The 20,005-nt window shown below is 38.6% G+C and overlaps 1 protein-coding gene across 4 annotated transcripts in view; it reads right to left on the bottom strand.

The window, feature by feature from the left end:
- The window catches only part of col22a1 (collagen, type XXII, alpha 1), a 75,327-nt gene that overhangs the window by 11,196 nt on the left and 44,126 nt on the right, over positions 1 to 20,005 (bottom strand). For all 4 annotated transcript variants that reach the window (XM_057828464.1, XM_057828463.1, XM_057828465.1 and 1 more), the window contains 37 exons: positions 18,924 to 18,977; positions 18,803 to 18,856; positions 18,420 to 18,455; positions 18,306 to 18,335; positions 18,177 to 18,230; positions 17,965 to 18,018; positions 15,380 to 15,433; positions 15,096 to 15,149; positions 14,938 to 14,991; positions 14,804 to 14,857; positions 13,301 to 13,354; positions 13,160 to 13,204; positions 13,024 to 13,086; positions 12,891 to 12,944; positions 12,755 to 12,796; positions 12,600 to 12,632; positions 9,685 to 9,738; positions 9,221 to 9,274; positions 9,075 to 9,128; positions 8,929 to 8,982; positions 8,788 to 8,841; positions 8,349 to 8,453; positions 6,920 to 6,964; positions 6,647 to 6,724; positions 6,541 to 6,576; positions 6,412 to 6,465; positions 6,244 to 6,288; positions 4,865 to 4,900; positions 4,673 to 4,786; positions 4,347 to 4,400; positions 1,645 to 1,698; positions 1,516 to 1,569; positions 1,334 to 1,387; positions 1,203 to 1,256; positions 1,074 to 1,127; positions 956 to 1,009; positions 838 to 882 (listed from right to left, as the gene is read on the bottom strand). In XM_057828464.1, coding sequence (XP_057684447.1) covers positions 838 to 882; positions 956 to 1,009; positions 1,074 to 1,127; positions 1,203 to 1,256; positions 1,334 to 1,387; positions 1,516 to 1,569; positions 1,645 to 1,698; positions 4,347 to 4,400; positions 4,673 to 4,786; positions 4,865 to 4,900; positions 6,244 to 6,288; positions 6,412 to 6,465; positions 6,541 to 6,576; positions 6,647 to 6,724; positions 6,920 to 6,964; positions 8,349 to 8,453; positions 8,788 to 8,841; positions 8,929 to 8,982; positions 9,075 to 9,128; positions 9,221 to 9,274; positions 9,685 to 9,738; positions 12,600 to 12,632; positions 12,755 to 12,796; positions 12,891 to 12,944; positions 13,024 to 13,086; positions 13,160 to 13,204; positions 13,301 to 13,354; positions 14,804 to 14,857; positions 14,938 to 14,991; positions 15,096 to 15,149; positions 15,380 to 15,433; positions 17,965 to 18,018; positions 18,177 to 18,230; positions 18,306 to 18,335; positions 18,420 to 18,455; positions 18,803 to 18,856; positions 18,924 to 18,977 — 1,995 coding nt within the window. The remainder of the gene's footprint in view (positions 1 to 837; positions 883 to 955; positions 1,010 to 1,073; positions 1,128 to 1,202; positions 1,257 to 1,333; positions 1,388 to 1,515; positions 1,570 to 1,644; positions 1,699 to 4,346; positions 4,401 to 4,672; positions 4,787 to 4,864; positions 4,901 to 6,243; positions 6,289 to 6,411; positions 6,466 to 6,540; positions 6,577 to 6,646; positions 6,725 to 6,919; positions 6,965 to 8,348; positions 8,454 to 8,787; positions 8,842 to 8,928; positions 8,983 to 9,074; positions 9,129 to 9,220; positions 9,275 to 9,684; positions 9,739 to 12,599; positions 12,633 to 12,754; positions 12,797 to 12,890; positions 12,945 to 13,023; positions 13,087 to 13,159; positions 13,205 to 13,300; positions 13,355 to 14,803; positions 14,858 to 14,937; positions 14,992 to 15,095; positions 15,150 to 15,379; positions 15,434 to 17,964; positions 18,019 to 18,176; positions 18,231 to 18,305; positions 18,336 to 18,419; positions 18,456 to 18,802; positions 18,857 to 18,923; positions 18,978 to 20,005) is intronic.

Below are 20,005 nucleotides of genomic sequence, written 5' to 3'. Positions count from 1 at the left end.
AAAGATTTGAAAAAGAAAATCTAGACCACTCCTTGATATCTGCATTTTATGCATTGTGACCCTTGTTATATTACCGTGTATCAACCATAAAATTCCCACAAAGTCCAGCTGTGGCCATTCACAGCTGTGTTTTGACACTCCGTGATACATGCTACATGGAGTTTTTGGATCAAAACAGGGTAAGTACGTGATAATATCTTGTTAAAATCACCATGCCTTTAATGATGCACGCTCATGCTCACTCCTCGAGTTACCGGAAAAAGCCAAAAAAAGACATGCATTGCAGTAGAACCCTAGTGCGAGAATTATGGACGCAGTAGGCTAACTGACTAGCGTGCTATCCATTATCTTTTCAACCCAGGTTGCCGTTTGGATTGCTTATGATGGGATGATATCGATGTATTAGATACATTAAATACTTAAATCATAAAGCCTAAGTCACATACCAATTTCCTTTACTAGTGTACATCCACCCACATGTCTTAGTGTATTAATATTAATTATCAAAGACTTGAGTAGACAAAGGAGGATCATGTAGAAGTGTTTGTTATTTATTCTGTGCCAGGATGGGTGTCCAAAACCCTTTTTTAATGAGCTTTCCAATGATCTATCACACATGCATATAGAACAATTTTAAAAATTGGCCAAAATGGGGGTCTCAGAGCAGAACTTCAAGTCACCTGAGTGTTTACCGCCTTCTTGTTTTATCTTGATGGTATGTAGGAATTGTCATAATTGTAATTTGTGATGTATGAGTTTGTAGATCCAAAAATACTGAGCGTTTGCATCATCTATGACGAGTACTAGCTTCACTTCAATCGCGATAACTTTTCTTACCTTTGAACCGGGAGAACCGGGTTCTCCTCTGTGGCCCTTGAAGCCCTGAACAGCAAGAGATATTGTTGTGAACTGGCTGCAACTACCTCTCTGGTCAGTTAAACATAAATCAACTTACTGGAAGTCCCCGCAGACCAGGGTTTCCAAGTGGTCCAGGTTCACCTTGTTTGCCCTGGAATCAGAAACAGTTTGAGCTAGATACAAACAGAAAAATATGGCAAAACTTTTCTACTTACTGGTTCTCCTTGTTCGCCTTGCATGCCGTCTTTTCCTATTTTTCCAGGTGGACCCTGAAGAAGTGTAGAGTAAGTTGATCATTACACTACAGGTGAATGTGAACACTGATGCTGGAAAGTTATTCTTACGATCAAACCAGGTAGACCTGGAGGACCCTGGATTCCTTTGAGGCCCTCTTTGCCCTGTTAAAAACAATGTCATTAAAATTAATACTCACAATGACAACAGTAAATGCAAGACAGATTGAATGAATGTTTACCTTCTCTCCAGGAGGTCCTTGTGGACCAGGAGGACCAGGTTGTCCATCATTACCCTGACCGAGAAGAAAATGTTGTCAAATTGGGCAAATAAGTGCCGCATCTGAGACTATTTGGAGCTTGCATTAGAAACTATAATGTAAAAAAAAAAAAAAAAAAAAGAGAGAGAGAGAGAGAAATTTACCGCTGCACCCATCATTCCAGCAGGGCCAGGATGACCTGGAGGTCCAGGGTGACCCTGTTAAGTAAAGAAGAAATGATTCAAACATGACATTTGCCAAATATTGAGATGATGAATAATTTGTGTGCCTACTTTTTCTCCTTTATCTCCAGGCATTCCGGAAGTTCCACGATCGCCTTTAAGTCCCTGAGAGAATTAATTAGATAAAAAAATGCATTGTTTTTTTTTGTTGTTGTTGTTGCAAATGATTAATAACCAAAAATAACACTTTTCAGACACTATGTATTATAAGTCACAAAGTAGCTTACATACAAATGTTTGGATATTTGAAAACATCCAGGAATTATTTTAAAAGTAACTCCTTATTGGGCATGTACGATATTCTGACGGTATGAGAACCTTGAGCAAAAATATCACTGTTTCATGTTATCACGTTATTGTAATTACAGCTTTAAAATGTGTTACTTTATTTGGGTTTTTAAAAAAATCGATTGAACAGGATTTTTATTTTTCAAAACATATTAGCAAATTGAAACATAGGTATAATGTTAAGTTTAAATAAATTTACAAAAATAACAAAATATTCTAATTAAAATAAATGCAGCTCAATATTATTACCATCAGAACAAAAATAATTGAAATATTTTCCGTAAACAAGATGTGTGTATGACTCGTATCGTGTTTACATTATACACACACTCTCTTTCTCAACACAGACAGTTGCCAGAAAGAAAAAACACCATGTTTTACCACCACTAGACACACTAAACACGCTGGAGTTAACTCTCGTAACTGGTGGGAAACGTTCGTGACAGTGTTTACCAACCTTTATATATGTATAAATGTGAAATCATATTGGAGGTATTGCCTCCTCGGCAGCCACCCTCCGCAAACATGCATACACGTCGGTTGGCAATCTTCCTGTAAGGCGTGGCCATCTGTAACTTTTCTGTAACCGAATTATTCCCATACAAGCGATTCGTTTTCTTTGATGGAGGAAAAAGTTCAGGAGTTTCACCTCCTCCAACCATCGTGTAGCACAGCTGTCTCACTGACACTGAGCAACAACCGGTAGTAGAGGGTTGTGCCTTACAGCTGCAAGCGAGGGATTTCTCCATGCATTTTTGGGACATAATAAATAGCTGATACCTTCGGGACGGTATGACGGAAAATTTTTGCAGTTTTGAAACCTTGACGTTTTCATTCCATGGTACACCTTGAAAGTGGTAATCGCCACATGTTTATTCTATATAGAACTTTTTAATGTGAAGTGTCAATGTCAGGATTTTCTGACATTAAAAACACAAAAAGACTCAACCAGCAGTTTTATTTATTCTTAATCATCCGAGAATATCATCAAAAAAGGAGACTTTCAAAATTTAAGATAAATCCTGCTGATCCTTCAAAAAAAAAAAAGCAATTCGGATCATCCACACAGCACAAGCACACAAGCACACACAAATGAACTCAACATCAAATCCAAGTTTTTAAAATTTTATGATTTGATACACTTCAAAACTGTTCAGATGATGTACAAGGCCCATACAAATTGTCTTCCGTACAACTTACAAATTTACTTCCAAGAAAGGGAATCGACTTATGATTTGAGAGGGAACAATGTGTTTACCTATGCTCAAGTTAGAACCACCTTGAAATCTTTTTCGATTACCGACATAGGCGCTCGCCTCTGGAATGCTCTTGACCCTGCATTAACCAACATATGGTCCCTAGCAGCATTTAAAAGAAAATATAAGGACAGTATTCTTAGTCGCCACCATGATTGACCTCCAAGTTTTGTAAATCAACAGAACTAGAGTCAAACAAAGGCGTTCTGCCAGACACACAGACACCACAAAGTGTTCCAATAACAAAAGTGAAGGAACTTCAATGGCTAAAGATAATGGTAATCATAACATTCCCTAATAAACAGTTCTGTCGCAAAGACAAAACATTCAAGTGCTGACATACGTGAATGTTGTCCACCTTGATTAAATCTGTAACAATTGTGTACAATGGAGTTACTAAACTGATCTATGGACAATGGACAGGTTTTTCTCAACAATGCGACCTACATCGAGCCAACGCCCATATCCGGCCAATACTCTCATGTCAGGATTTTATGGAGGATGGCTGGGAGAAATGGAGGCCCATATGTTTGACCGCGGCAGAACGAGGATGTGGAAGAGGTTTTCCTCCCTCGGCTATTCCTCCTTTAACAAATCAGACAATCTTGTCCTAACCAATGAGCAAACAGTTGATTCACAGCTTTACCCATGTGTTATGTTATATCAATGACTTTCGGGGGAGAAAAAAAAAAAAAAAAATCACTGTACATGTAACACAAAGTGGAATATCGACTCTATTATATACGTAATGATGTGCGTCCTTGGTCTAAAGGGGACGGGCCTAGATAAACTCAGGCTTCTCCCGTCAGCCCTTGTCTTTTCTTCGCTTTTCTTCAGGTTAATTATATCACAATGCTATCTGTAATTGTCAATGATACCGATGATGATGACAATAAACAATAAACACACAGTTTTATTTAAAGATGTAATAATATATTTAACTTCAGTTATGACAGAACTGTTTCCTTGCCTCCAGTTTATAAAATGGAGTAAGTTTTTTTTTTTTTTTTTCATTCGCTGCCATCCCTCCCACTTCAAATTGATTGGACATCTACTAATGATAAAATCATTCAAATCCACAGCAGAAGGATAAAAAAAAAAGCTACATCACTGGACGTCTATCGCCCTCAGTGAGTAAATATAGTAAAAATGAGATTACAGTATTTGCATCTGGCAGTGTCAGCAAAAATAAAGGAAGAGTTAACTTGCCTTCCCTCCATCCGCTCCAGGTGGTCCTTGAGGTCCCGGTAGTCCCGGTGCACCCTGTAACGACATAGCAGACAATCAGTCTTTGTCCTGAACACTAAGCGCGCCCTAATTGCTCGCTAGTGCCCCCGGAGGAGGCCCTACTAATGATGCAGACTGTGTTTGGGCGAACATTGATTGATGAGAACACATTAGTACCGTTGACCTCATGCCTAGTTTTTAAACCTAATGAATGCACACACAGCCAGACACCCACACTCTTCATTGACTTTACATTAGGGGAAAGGTGAAATTAACAACAAAGCAGAATACGAATGACTCTGTCCTACTTGGTAGCCATCTTGACCATCTTTTCCAGGAGGGCCGTGTTGTCCTTTGTCTCCTGGTAGTCCCGGGAGACCTGCTGGCCCAGGGGGACCCGCTGGACAATCTGAGCAGATGTCCTAAAAGATGCAAACAGAGGGCTGTAATGTAAAATCTTTACTTACTATAACTATTTTTAAAACTTGAGTCGGGTTTACCTTAAGCTTTATGTCAGAAAGGTCTGCTGCTTTTCCCTAAGAGGAGATGAACATTAAATATCAAAAGATGCTCAATGGCGTATTTCAACTCTTTAGCTGCCATTGACAGACAAAAGGGATAGGATGTCCAGCCCCCCAATTTAATTTCTTTTAATGGGTATTTTTTTAAATATTAATATAAAAGTTCGGATTTTTATAACTAAATCACTTGTAAGTTTTATTCCTCCTTTGTTTTAAATTCATGAGTGTTGTCTAGCACTGGTATATTGCAGATGTGTAAACTTTTTATGTTATCATTTGTGGTAAAATGTGGTTATTATTTCATTGCTTGCAAGTTGTACTACCAGTTGCTATTCAAATTGACACATGGTGTATACTTTATGTTATTTGTGACTTTATTTCATGTTATTGACTCAATGTTTTGCTGTTTTTAGTTTTTACAAAAAATATCATTGCTCTTGTCAAGAGAAAGACGGCCACAGTAAAGCCAGGTCAACTTTGCTCCAGCGTCTGACTTCTCTTTAGAGCCTGATTTATTCGCTATCTGTCTGATTTGTTCGCTATCTGTGGATTTGTCTACTCACACACACATTGAAGACAGAATAAGTGCCTTATTGGTGTGTGTGAGCCTTACTGGCACTTATTCTGCACTAGAACCAACAAACTGATGTTTGCACTATTTTTATTTCAACAATAAATATAGCAATGCAATATAGGAACTTTTTCCATAACTTTAGTTGAGGTTGTCGTCTTATTTTTCACAGAATGTTTATATGGAAAACCTCAAAGTTGTTACATTTATCATTATTTTAGATAATAAATAATCATCCAAAGAAAAATTGGGGGAAAAAAAACGTTGAAAAAGATAAATATTTAAAAAACGAAAATCTCGACCACTCCTTGATATCTGCATTTTCTGCATTGCGACCCTTGTTATATTACCGTGTTTCACCCATAAAATCCCAAAAAAGTCAAGCTGTGGCCATTCACAGCTGTGTCTTGACACTCGGTGAGACATGCTACACAGAGCCTTTGGATCAAAACAAGGTAAGTACACGATAATATCTCGTTTAAATCATGGTGTCTTTAATGACACTCTCTCATGCTCTCACCTCAAGTTAGGGTTTAGGGGTTTAAAATTTTATTTTATTTTCTTAAATGCCCTCCTGTTCAAAATGTTTCTTCCATTCCAAAATTTTGCTATCCAAGGATGTATCACACATGCGTATAGGACAATTTTGAAATTTGCCAGACCGGAACTTCAAGTCACCTGAATGTTTTCCACCATACTGTATATATTCTTGGGCTGAGTTGAATTTAAATATTAAAAAATTTGAAAAGAAAAAAAAAAAAAAAAATGTTATTCAAGCCATGCTCACAGGCTCTCCAGGTGATCCCTTCTCTCCTGGCCTTCCTGGTAGTCCCTAATTGGCGAAGAAGAACATATTTTTACTGCATTAAATTAATTGGACAAATACCTTAATTTTAATCTTAAAAAAAAAGAAAATCAAATCAAATAACAAAATTGTAGCCATATTTGGACTCACGTTATGCCCTGGTGGCCCATCAGGACCAGCAATGCCAGGTAAACCCCTCAATCCCTGAATATCAAGGGGGGGAAAGTGAAAATATAATCAAATGATGGAGTAAAATGAACAAAATACAATTCAACTAACAGGGGCTCCGGGATCCCCGTTGTTTCCAGGAGGGCCCTATGAAAAGACAAAGATAATCATTTTAGAGATGTTCTCAATTCGAACAGTACAGTATTTTGTAATTGACCTGAGGTCCAGTTTTGCCTTCCCCTGGGGAGCCTCTATCTCCTGGTAATCCAGGCTCTCCTCTTAACCCTGGTGGACCCTGAGAAAAAAAAACAAGCTTATTCTACCTTCATCATCCTCAGTGCTATGTATTATTTGCAAAGCTCATATTGTCAGGTCAAATGCATACAGTATGTCAGGTCTCTCGTAAGTCAAGGCAACAATGTGTTTGGCTTAGGGAGGGAAAAAAAAAACTATTGCCGCACACAGTAAAAAACTACATAAAATATCCTACCTTAGGCCCGGGGGGTCCTTCATTTCCACGTGGTCCAGGTTCCCCCTGTCATATCACACAGTTACATCTGTTAGATATTTCAGATAGACAAACACCTCATATGATATAAGCCACTTAGGCTAAATCATTAGGCATCAGAAAGTGGTACGAGTTCATTTTTCATGCTCGTAAATAGCAGCAGCAAGGCTCGGGGCCGCACCTGGCTGCTATAAAATGAAGAAATAAATAAAAATCAAGCGTGCTTCCTGTTTGCTAGTGCCTCGTCAGCAGCTCTGGGGTGGAAAAAAATAGATTGGAGGAACACGTTGCGCCGCAGCATAAAATGTGCAAGTAAGGCTCGTGGTTCAACATGTATGCCACATTGTGCATGTTTACAACATGTGGAAGGAAAGATCTGTTTGTGAGAGTCAATGGGAGCGAAAAGTGGATACATAAATGCATATTGATAAGTAAATCTAACATTTCTTATCCCCAATATATGATACAAGTAGGACAGGCTGCAGTGCAACCTCCTGAATTTAAAGAGTAAACACAGATGGTGTACTATTGTGTATACCGTGATTTTCGGACTATAATGTGCACCTGACTATAAGCCGCCACCTACCAAATCTGACACCAAAACAGCATTTGTTCATAAATAAGCCGCACTGGACAATAAGCCGCAGCTGTCTTCACTGTATTATGGGACATTTACACAAAAAGATATTAACCAGTAACACTATATTTGACAGCGGCAGTGGCAACTGTCATAAGATCAAATGAACCACCAAGAAGTTTTGAACCAATTGGTTGCAAAGCTTCATTGCTTCAAGAAGCTTCATTTGGTCATCACTGCTCTCTTAGGGGAGACAGTCAACCTCTGCTGCCACCTGCTGTCAACACTGCTGTCGTCCAACATGCCTCCTGGCATGCATTGCGGCGCTACAGACAAAATTCATGTTCTGTGCTAATTATTTCTTCAGTTACTGTTCCAGTTGTTTCATGAATTGCTAGTTATGCAATTTGGTAACACTTTATTTGACAGTGGCGCCATAAGGCTGTCATAAGACCATCATAATTATGGCATGACACTGCCATGAGCATTAATGAATGCTTATGACTGATGTCACTGCCATGAGCATTAATGAATGCTTATGACTGATGTCATTTTGTGTCATCCGGCAAATTATTTCACTTTTGAATGGATGTAAAGATCCGAGCTGGACATAAATGGAGTTAGTGACATGATTCATAATGTCATTAATGCCCATGATAGTGTCATGTCATAACTTTTGGCAGTCTAATGACACCGCCATCAAAGAAAGTGTTACCTGTTAATCCAAATAAATCAACAAATAAACCACACTGGACGACAAGCCGAGGGATTCAAAATGAGGGAAAAAAGTAGAAGTTTATAGTAAAAAAATTACAGTAATAATTTGTATCTTACAGTTAGCCCATCTTTTCCCTTCCCTGTTGGCCCTGGGGGTCCAATCGAACCGGGCTCTCCAGGTGGTCCTCGTTGACCTGTTTGTCCTGGCTTGCCTGACTCACCCTAAAAAAAATAGTAAGCGTAATATGTCAAAATTCATTAGCGTACAAAGTAATATACAGTAGTAGTAGTAGTAATAGTATTGATACCATTTTGTTAATGTAGTAAAATGATTCATATCTGCATTTGTTTTTTCCAAAACAAAATCATTCTTAAATACAGCAAATGCGTACAACGACTACTACCAGTGATAATAACAACAAAAACAACAATAACATCAATTTGGGAGCAGTAAAATATGAATTTTCAAATATTGCACAGGACGATGCTACACGGCTTATTTTCGAAACCTTCATGTAAGAATATCATCCAACCACACAAAAATGAACTGTGTGACCTTGTCTCCTCTTTCTCCGGCTGGCCCTGGGGGCCCAGTGACACCCGGTATGCCCTAAAAAAATAAAACATAATAAAGCCAGTCATCGTAAACTAGTATTTAGTCGCTCTCTATACAATAAAATTGTGCATGTAGACCTACCACGTTGCCCGGTAGCCCGCGAGGCCCTTGAGGACCTGCTACACCAGGAGGCCCCTGGAGCAAACACATTAGTGGTTACTATACCATTTACTACATACTCTTAATGGGCTTCTTACAGTGAATCACTTGAAATCCATTAAACTCACTGGGTCCCCAATACGTCCGGCCTCTCCTTGAAGTCCTGAATCTCCTTTTGCACCCTATGAGGAAGAAAAGTCCAATCAACTATGACCGATCAATCGATTGATCCAATTTATTACAGCTTTTACATGCTTAACTAGCACATTCTTACCGCTAGGCCAGGTGGACCTTTGAAGCCTTGCTCCCCGGGTAATCCTCTCGGGCCCTTCAGAGGATGACATTTGTTAGCACATTTAACATTGTAATTTAATTTTTGTTTAATGCCTCAATTAGCTTTAAAACAATGACAATTTTGAACGTATATTTTTGACACATTTAAGCAATGTATACACATGAATTGAATGTTTTTCTTTTATACATGAATACCTATTGTCTTAGAATAATCAACCAAGATTATACTGTACATTGCACATTATGATGAGACGACAAACATCTGTTTACAAGAATAACTCTCAACGCTCCTGCCATGTACAATTCATTTTCTATCTCTAGTGACATCTGGTGGATTTCTTAGCTCGTTGCAAGATGTAATTTAGGGACTACTGTAAAGCGAGTGTAAAACAACAATAATAATGAAACATAATAACTATGAAAAACTTATTTATGAAGTCGTACCATTTCTCCAGTTTGTCCTTGGTCCCCTTTCTCTCCTTTTTCTCCTGGTTTTCCCTACAAGTTACAGATAAAGTCAATGTCAGTTCAGTTTATTTACAAATCATTCAAAGCATACAATACATGTCATATACCAATAGATACAGTATATGTTTATACATTTAGATGCGCGAAAAAGACACTCTAAGGAAGCCATTTAAAGCTTTTAGTAGGGGCTTGGTTTTCCACAAATATTATATATTGGCCAGATATCTTTAAGGCCTGCACAATATAATGTTTGAACGCAATGTGCGCATGTGCAATAGTCCCATCACAGGACGTGGGATTCGTTTTTTTGTTTGTTTTTTGTTGTTGTTGTAGATTTGTTTTGCTTCATAAAAAGTAGCAATTGTGCAGAGACATGGCTTCCTGGATCCCTTTTCTGTACACTAATCTTCATCATTCACAGATAAACCCCCTTAGCCTGGATTAAACAGAATACAAGGGATGTCCCGATAGCATATTTTTGCACCTGGTTCCGAGTTAACTGATTTTGAGAGTCTGCCGATACAGTCCCCATCCAGTACCGGGGAAAAATAAAGTTTGTTTAAAAAAAAAAAAAAAAAAAAAAAGCCTCTCACTTACACAATGAATGAGTTGCCACACCACACACAGACTGTGTACCAAGTTTAACGATGGTTAACACATTTGTGCCTTGGATCGTAGCGCTACCGAGGCGACTCTGGCCAGATCAAAGTTACAAACCTGTCAATCATCGTTAACTTTAAGTTCCAAACGCCAGCTGCACTGGTGACCAAGAAAAACAGTTTGATCGCACTGCTTAGTAAAAGAGAGGGTGAGAGGCTGTGCGAGCATAACCAAAAAACTTTTTTTTTTTTTTTTTTTGGTAAATTAAAAATCCGATCCTTTTCACCCGATTCCGATCCTCTGAAAACTGCCACGATCGCCCTAATTTCCAAACACGTGATCGGATCGGGACATCTCTAATGAATGCAATGTGGTCATAGTGAGTCAACAAAAGTCTTCCCAGATAGAGCTATTCAAGTCCTCTGGTGAAAATTACAGTGCCTTGCAAAAGTATTTGGCCCCCTTGAATCTTGCAACCTTTCGCCACATTTCAGGCTTCAAACATAAAGATATGAAATTTAATTTTTTTGTCAAGAATCAACAGCAAGTGGGACACAATCGAGAAGTGGAACAACATTTATTGGATAATTTAAACTTTTTTAAGAAATAAAAAACTGAAAAGTGGGGCGTGCAATATTATTCGGCCCCTTTACTTTCAGTGCAGCAAACTCACTCCAGAAGTTCAGTGAGGATCTCTGAATGATCCAATGTTGTCCTAAATGACCGATGATGATAAATAGAATCCAAATGTGTGTAATCAAGTCTCCGTATAAATGCACCTGCTCTGTGATAGTCTCAGGGTTCTGTTTCAAGTGCAGAGAGCATTATGAAAACCAAGGAACACACCAGGCAGGTCCGAGATACTGTTGTGGGGAAGTTTAAAGCCAGATTTGGATACAAAAAGATTTCCCAAGCTTTAAACATCTCAAGGAGCACTGTGCAAGCCATCATATTGAAATGGAAGGAGCATCAGACCACTGCAAATCTACCAAGACCCGGCCGTCCTTCCAAACTTTCTTCTCAAACAAGGAGAAAACTGATCAGAGATGCAGCCAAGAGGCCCATGATCACTCTGGATGAACTGCAGAGATCTACAGCTGAGGTGGGAGAGTCTGTCCATAGGACAACAATCAGTCGTACACTGCACAAATCTGGCCTTTATGGAAGAGTGGCAAGAAGAAAGGCATTTCTCAAAGATATCCATAAAAAGTCTCGTTTAAAGTTTGCCACAAGCCACCTGGGAGACACACCAAACATGTGGAAGAAGGTGCTCTGGTCAGATGAAACCAAAATTGAACTTTTTGGCCACAATGCAAAACGATATGTTTGGCGTAAAAGCAACACAGCTCATCACCCTGAACACACCATCCCCACTGTCAAATATGGTGGTGGCAGCATCATGGTTTGGGCCTGCTTTTCTTCAGCAGGGACAGGGCAGATGGTTAAAATTGACGGGAAGATGGATGCAGCCAAATACAGGAACATTCTGGAAGAAAACCTGTTGGTATCTGCACAAGACCTGAGACTGGGACGGAGATTTATCTTCCAACAGGACAATGATCCAAAACATAAAGCCAAATCTACAATGGAATGGTTCAAAATAAACGTATCCAGGTGTTAGAATGGCCAAGTCAAAGTCCAGACCTGAATCCAATCGAGAATCTGTGGAAAGAGCTGAAGACTGCTGTTCACAAACACTCTCCATCCAACCTCACTGAGCTCGAGCTGTTTTGCAAGGAAGAATGGGCAAGGATGTCAGTCTCTTGATGTGCAAAACTGATAGAAACATACCCCAAGCGACTTGCAGCTGTAATTGGAGCAAAAGGTGGCGCTACAAAGTATTAACGCAAGGGGGCCGAATAATATTGCACGCCCCACTTTTCAGTTTTTTATTTGTTAAAAATGTTTAAATTATCCAATAAATTTTGTTCCACTTCACCGTTGTGTCCCACTTGTTGTTGATTCTTGACAAAAAATTAAAATTTTATATCTTTATGTTTGAAGCCTGAAATGTGGCGAAAGGTTGCAAGGTTCAAGGGGGCCGAATACTTTTGCAAGGCACTGTATTATACTTTTAACATCGCAATATATGGCAAACCCCCAAAAAGTCGCAGTGTCAGTTTTTTCCAATATCGTTCAGCCCTAATATCTTTGTCCTTATGTATCCTTATCGACACATTTGTTCCTTGAACATAACAAAGAAGGAACGACAAATTTAACTCGAAAACACAATATCTGAATTGCAACTTTTTATCTCTTCAAAGATAATATTTTCCCAGGCATCAACTTACAGGTTCGCCAGGCTCAGGAATGACACTTGCTATCTGCAAAGCAAAAAATATTCAAAATGTATGCCAAATACTAGAGGATCAATACTATATACATACAGTATTTCCAATTCATTATTAATGTATTTATGCTACAAAAATTACAAATTGTAATTTACATTTCCAGGCACACCGGGCAGTCCTCTGGCCCCTACTTCACCCTAAGTACAGTAAAAGAATACAATACACATTGGAATTAGAAATGAGAAACATTAGATCAGGGTATCATTGGTTAAACAATGACCATTTTTTCACCTTATCGCCCTTTTCACCTTTTGGGCCGATTGGACCGTCTTGTCCCCTGTCACCCTAATGAATACAATCAATATAGAAGTTAAATAGGTCAGATATTGAGGGGGAAAAACACAGTTATGTTATTTATACATACAGGAGTTCCTCTCTCTCCTCTCGCACCAGCAACACCAGCTACACCGGGAGGGCCAGCCAATCCCTGTTAAAATATCCCCAAAACCTTACTTTCTTCAATCTTTTTTTTTCTCTAAGACAGTCCTTGGTCAACTTACTCTCTCCCCTGGAGGTCCTCTTGGTCCAGGAGGCCCATCATCTCCCTATAACGAGTTGGTGAGATGTTCATATGGAAAAATCATACTCACAAAATGCTGCTTAGTGTGTTTTGTGATAGAGCTGTGTGTTAGTCACAGTACTTTTGGTCCAGCTTTGCCAGGAAAACCATCTGCTCCACGCTCTCCTCTAGGCCCCTTCAGAGACATCATACCTTCATTAAGACGTCATATAGTACAGTACTCTGTTGACTGTGTAGGAAATATACCAGTGTAATGTGTTTACCAATTATAATTGTGAGGGCAACATATTGTATGTTTTCCTAATTTGGTTGATATTACACAATATGGTTCCTTATACAGGGTGGGGCAGAGCTACTTGCTTATTTAAATTTGGCGCACTGAAGCGATGGATGCTCTGCGGATGGTAGGGTTGGACTCATATTAGAGAGTGGTGCTTAAAGTTTGGTTCTTAACGTGCGTTATTTATTTTGTGTTTATTTTTCAAGAACCCCAGTGAGCATCATGGAATGGACAAAGTAGGAACGCGCTTTTGCTGTTGAGGCATTTTTTTCAAGCGGTCGCTCAGTCATCACAACAGAACGTGCATTCTGTAGACATTTCAATATTGCCCCCTGTTCCACACCCATCTGGTTCAGTGTAGGCAGAAAACATTCATTGATCATGTTGACATAATGGTCAGATGTCACCGATACTGCCTGTTCGTTTTCTTCGAAAAACCATGGGACAATTATGTCAACACGCAATAGTGCACCAAACAGTTACACGTAGTGCGTGTCGAGGATGTTGATGAAGTTCTCTGGGGTTTTCAGGACTCCAATACTGCATGTTTTGCTTATTTACAGATCCAGACTGATGGAAGTGAGCCTCATCACTGAAGAAAGTAAGTGTGTCATCAGGCAAGCCCAAAAGCGCCACACAAAACATTTTCACAAGCAATAAAGTCACGTGGATTAAGTTCCTGCGCCATAGCTAATTTGTAGGGATGAAATTTCAATTCTTCATGGAGGATTCGTCTCACAGAACGAGCAGATAACCTATGAGCAGATGCCTGTTTGCGGGCAAACCGCCAGGGAGATCTCAAAACAGATTGGCTCACTGCGTCAATGTTTCTGGGTGACCTTGCTGTTCGTGGGAGGCCAGGTTTCTTTTTCTTTACATCACCCATTTCCCTGAAGTTCTTTACCGATGTAACAATAGACTGCCGGCCCGGAACAATATCTCGGGGGACAATATCGAAATGTCTACAGAATGCATGTTGCATTGCGACCATTGAGCGACCGTTTGAAAAAAATGCCTCAACAGCGAAAGCGCGTTCCAGCTTCGTCCACTCCATGATGCTCAATGGGGTTCCTAAAAGATAAACACAAAATAAATAACGCATATTAAGAACCAAACTTTAAGCCCCACCTTCTCAAATAAGTCCATCCCACCCATCCTCAGAGAAACCATCGCTTGAGGGGGCCGAATCTAAATAAGCAAGTTGCTCTGCCCCACCCTGTATCAGTTTGTTACCAATAATTTTCTTCCTAATTTCAGTGTCAATCACCAAATATGGTGCGTTGCTTCCATTGGAGTTACTCAGTCTCTTTACTTGCTCTAAAAAGTACTTCAAAAGAAACTAACCATGGCACCGTCATTTCCTGGAAGACCATCCAGCCCATCTTTACCAGGAAGACCCTTTTGATGGAGGACATTAAGTTATGCAGACATGAAATATAACAGTGTTGGCTTAATTCATTTAAATAATTGAAACTCACAGGCTTTCCAGCCTCGCCAGGTTTGCCGGAAAATCCAATTTCACCTGGCAGACCCTTTCAAATGAAAAAGGGAAATTATTAAACAACCCACAAAGCTAATATATTTTGTCAAATTATGTATTAATAATATATAAATGCATGTGATTTATTCTTCTTACAGGTGGGCCTGTGTTGCCATTGTTTCCTGGCGGTCCAGGTGGACCCTGCGGGCCCTGCAAAATAAACATTTACAGCCTAAATAAAAGTTTCAAGCAAAAGCTTGCCGGAACATTATTTGGCTCAACCTGCGAAGTTAATTTGAAGCTGAAAGACACCCTCGAGAGAAGCAAGTCATTTTTTATTCCACTTTGAATTAGTGAGCAGTCCACACTTTTAAAATATGTGATAAATTTCCAATGTTCTTGCTCATTGCTTAATGGTATGAAAATGAACACGTTCTTACAATAGGTCCTGGGAGTCCATCAACTCCAGGCAATCCGCTTTCGCCTTTCTTTCCCTGCAAGACAAATTATGATGGAAACTGATGAAAACCTTATTAATAAAAATAAATTAAAAAACGCATTTCTGGTCTTAAACTATAACGATGACAATAAACCACACGTTATCGGAGCATCTACAGTACGACTGTTTATTGCTGCACATTTATGCATAAGTAAAGGTAATAGCTCTCAGTAAACTAATACCACCTAAAACAAGTACTTAGCTCTCCAAGTATTATAATTATGACAATCAATAACATACAATGGTATGGCATTATTATATATCATTGAGCCTAAATACAGTATATGACCGTATTGACCCAAATATAAGACGACCCTGATGATACGACGACCCCCTTTTTCAAAACTCGTTTGAAAAAAAGACTTTTTGAACACCAAATTAATTTTTATACTGAAAATAATTACAGTATGTCCGAAACAAATGGTTATAAAAACATATTTGAGAGAAAAAGCATGTTATTTTGCCTCATTCAGATTTTGATTTAACATTTAAATATGTAAACTAAAGTGCAATCACATTCGTAAATGAATGGCTTCTGTTTTTTTTCCAAATGTAAATAAACCATTCCATTGTGATAAAACAACAAAATTGCAATAACTGCATTAACCATCAAAGTGAAGTCTAACTGTAACTGTAGTCTTGAAACAAATCTGAATAGGGAAAAAAACATTGCAATAAAATAATGCAAACTGGTTAAACTTGAGTAGCTGAAATCTGTCATGACAGAACATCGCTTCAATGATATCTGGCGCCATCTAGCGTTGTGAATGGGGAGAGTAGCTGAGATCTATCATGACAGAACATCGCTTCAATGATATCTGGTGCCATCTAATGTCGTGAATGGGTATAATGTCTAGACCGTGAATATAAGATGATCCCCTATTTTTCAGTCTTATTTCAATGCAAAAAACAGGCCAATACAGTAATAGAAAATACCAGTACATATAGAATTATTTGAATAAAATGTATTGGAATGTGTCCAAAAAGTTACTAAGTACTAAAAAGTTAAATACAACTGAACTGTACTAAGGTGATGTTTCTTTGACATACCATTAGAGGGAGACTGTCTCCCACAGTAATACTCACTGATCTAAATGAAGTGTTTGCCTGTATTAGTATTTTGGAAGTTACCACTGTAAGAATTTTAATGGAAAACCAGTGGACCTAAGTGGGTGGATGTCTCATAAAAGCAAAATACTGCTCATTAATTAGCGCAAAGAATTAACGTTCAGGCTCTCTCAATCGTCTCACTGGGCTACGATTCATTTAGCAATGAGATTAAACGCTGCCAGCTGACATGAGCCATATGTTTGGTTTGCGGGAGGACGTCTCAAGAGAGAAAAATCATCCAACCAGAACGTGGAAGGTTGTTTGTTTGTGCGCAATTAGTTCATTTCCCTTGTGGAGGGGTGAGGGCTAAGAAAGAACTAATCGGAGAATTTGGTGGAGGATGCAGATCCAAATTGACTCATCGGTTGCCTTTGACGGCAATAGATGTCATACCGTTTGAAATGGGAGAGCAGACAACGATCATTCGCTACGGTGATAACAGTGAACATTGCAGGTTCTCAAAATTATGGACAAGTTTCTGATGTACTTCCGCTTTACTTCTGTATGTCTGCAAGCAACTTCCGTTTTAGAATTTCTCCATCCAAAACAACAGTGGAGCTGGAGTAAAATTATTCATCAAAATCCCTTAAAAAGACCATTTGGAAATACCGCATACATCTGCCATCAGATTCACGACAGGGGAGGACAACATGTTCATGAAGGCAGATGGGGAACCAAGCTCGTGCCACCACAAAGACCGGGTGTTTTTGTAGCCATGTTGCACTGTGTTATGGAAGGTATGTTATTCCTCTCCCTCAATTTTCATGTGTCCGGTGCTCAAAAAATACTAAAAATATATATACATTTTTGTATGCTATTTTTCCAATAATTTTATAAATTGTGATTCATTGACCTGTTTTGCACATGCACCAATCGTTTTAAATAAAACAAGAAATGGAATCATGTTGTCCAAATGTTTGATTGCGATCAATATCTGCAATAAATAAGAATGACATACTATTTTTGTTTATATGTACATACCTTGTAGTCTTTCCTTGTAACAACAAAATCTGTGTCAGCCCTTCTGCATTCAGCAAATGTAATATAATTTGAAATTTGACCTCCTTTTGGTCCCTCAAGTGGCCGGCATATCAATCTATACCTCAAGTCAGCACAGGCTGACATGTTGTTATAATTTTGTCCACGAATGATCAACGAACTGATAAGAACAATCATACAATGTCATCAACGTCTCATCTACGTCGTGCTGAATCCATTTTTGGAGATTACGTGGGTTCCTCTGGCTTGATTTTGCAGTTTGAACTTCTTCAACACACTGCTAGCTTCAACCGCTCATGAAGTATTTTCTAAACCGGAAGTTCGAAGCAGAAATTGTCATCGATGGCGCCACCCATATTTCGCTCAGGAACCTTCTCTATCAATTATGTTTTTCCCCCATAAAATGACAATTCTCACCCTTTGGCCAAACTCCCCAGGCTCTCCTGGGATTCCCTGTCGTCCTGGAGGGCCCTTTGGAGAAAACATGTTAGTTCAGTGGGTGTCTTTGTGAATAGCATTAAAATCTGGGAATGTCTTTGTGAATAGCATTAAAATCTGGAAATTGAATATTCCCCCCATGACAGTGCAAGTGAAGATGAAAGGAAAATTTTAATACAGTATGTACTCACAGGCGGTCCGGGTGGCCCATCGGCCCCTGGAGGCCCCGGAAGGCCAAGCTCTCCCTAAAATTGATCAGGTATTAAGTATTTGCTTATACAGTCAGTCAAACACAAACATAACTGTATAAACTATCTCACCTTTTCTCCCCTTAGGCCCTCTTTTTGATACTGAAAAAATAAAGACCCACTTTTTAAAAATCAATGTTATATCTTTTTGTTGTTGTTTCTGTATGTTTTCACTTGTGCACTTACCACATCACCAGGTAAACCACGAATTCCTCGCTCCCCCTGTGACACAGTTCCCACAAAAAGTCATCAAACATAAAAAAACTCTTAAATTCCCTTGGGCGACATGATAACAACTAGCTCGCAATACAGTAACAGTACTCGTAAAAGGCCAATTGCAATGCATTCTGGGTGTGTGTGTTATTGTGTGCGTGCACATGGGCGTTGTGAGACTGAGTAAGATGAACAGAGTTACTAATTGCAGGTAAGCAAATGAAAGCTCTTACTTTTGATGGTACAAAAAGAGACAGAGGAATGTCTGGGCTGTTTACACACATGCTTTAAAAACGAATTATACCTTCAAGAAATGATTTATATCTGTGGATAATGACATTATTATTGACGCTTACCTTGTCACCTTTTATCCCAGCAGCCCCCGGCAAGCCAGCTTGTCCTCTCAAGCCCTAAATACAGAAAAACTGTTATGATAACGACAAGAAACAAACATGCCATGCTTTGTTCACAACTTACGTCTTTGCCTTGAATGCCGGGCTTTCCCGGGAATCCGTCCAAACCACGCTCTCCCTAAAATAAAAAAGATTAATTGCGTTTTTTAAAAAATGAAATAAGACGCTTTCAAATAATCGGCACAGTGAGAAAATAACTTTTATTGATAAAAAATGCACTGTACTATGTTTCAATAAATGTAAAGAGTGTGCAATTCCATGCTTCCAGAAATCTTTAGTAAGAGGTTCAGGCATAAGCGGATTTTAGGGGGGGGGGGGGGGGGGTAGCCCCCACCCCTGGTGGCCTAAAAGTGTCATTGCATGAAATTGACTTTCCTATCTTTATAAAAGTTGTAAAGCAATAAAACTGCAACAACAATGAATAAAATGAACAAAAAAATATATTTTTATAATGGGTCAAAATTATTTTTCGAACAGATCATGTGACTAGCACCTTAGACGGTCATTTACTCTGCATATAATATTTTTTTTTTTTTTTTAAAACAGGGGAGAGCAATTGTATTTTTCAAATGATTTTTTTCATTGATTGAAAATATTTTTTTGATTGAAGCAACTTTTTTGGGGATTGAATGATTCAGACACAATATCCTAACATTAATATGGCCCAACCACAAAAAGGATTGCTTCAATCAAAACTTTTTCAATGAAATATTGTGTTCAAATGCAAATTTTTCAATCTCAAATATTTTTCCGCATTCAAAGACGTTTTCTATGAAATTGTTCTTTTTTTTATTGAAGTGATTTTTCTTTTTGAAAATATATATTTTTTTGAAGCAACTTATTTTTTTATTGAATAATAAACACAAAAACGTCCTGGCCAAAATGTGGTCCAAACACAAATCAACATTTCTTCAATCATAAAAGTTGCTTCAAGCCAAAAAAAAAAAAAAATTCAAAGAAAAACAGCTTTCACATGCATTTTTTTAAAGTTTCAAGTTCATTTTTGCATTCAAAAACTTTTTTTTTTTTTGATTGAAGCGACTTTTTTTGATTGAAAATATATATTTTGATTGAAGCAACTTTTTGGGGATTGAATAATAAAGACACAAATCTACCTCCATATGGCTCCGCTCGCTCAGGGGATAC

The sequence above is a fragment of the Corythoichthys intestinalis genome, chromosome 22, assembly GCF_030265065.1.
Source record: "Corythoichthys intestinalis isolate RoL2023-P3 chromosome 22, ASM3026506v1, whole genome shotgun sequence".
Lineage (NCBI taxonomy): Eukaryota > Metazoa > Chordata > Actinopteri > Syngnathiformes > Syngnathidae > Corythoichthys > Corythoichthys intestinalis.
This window is presented reverse-complemented; position numbering and strand designations above follow the sequence as displayed.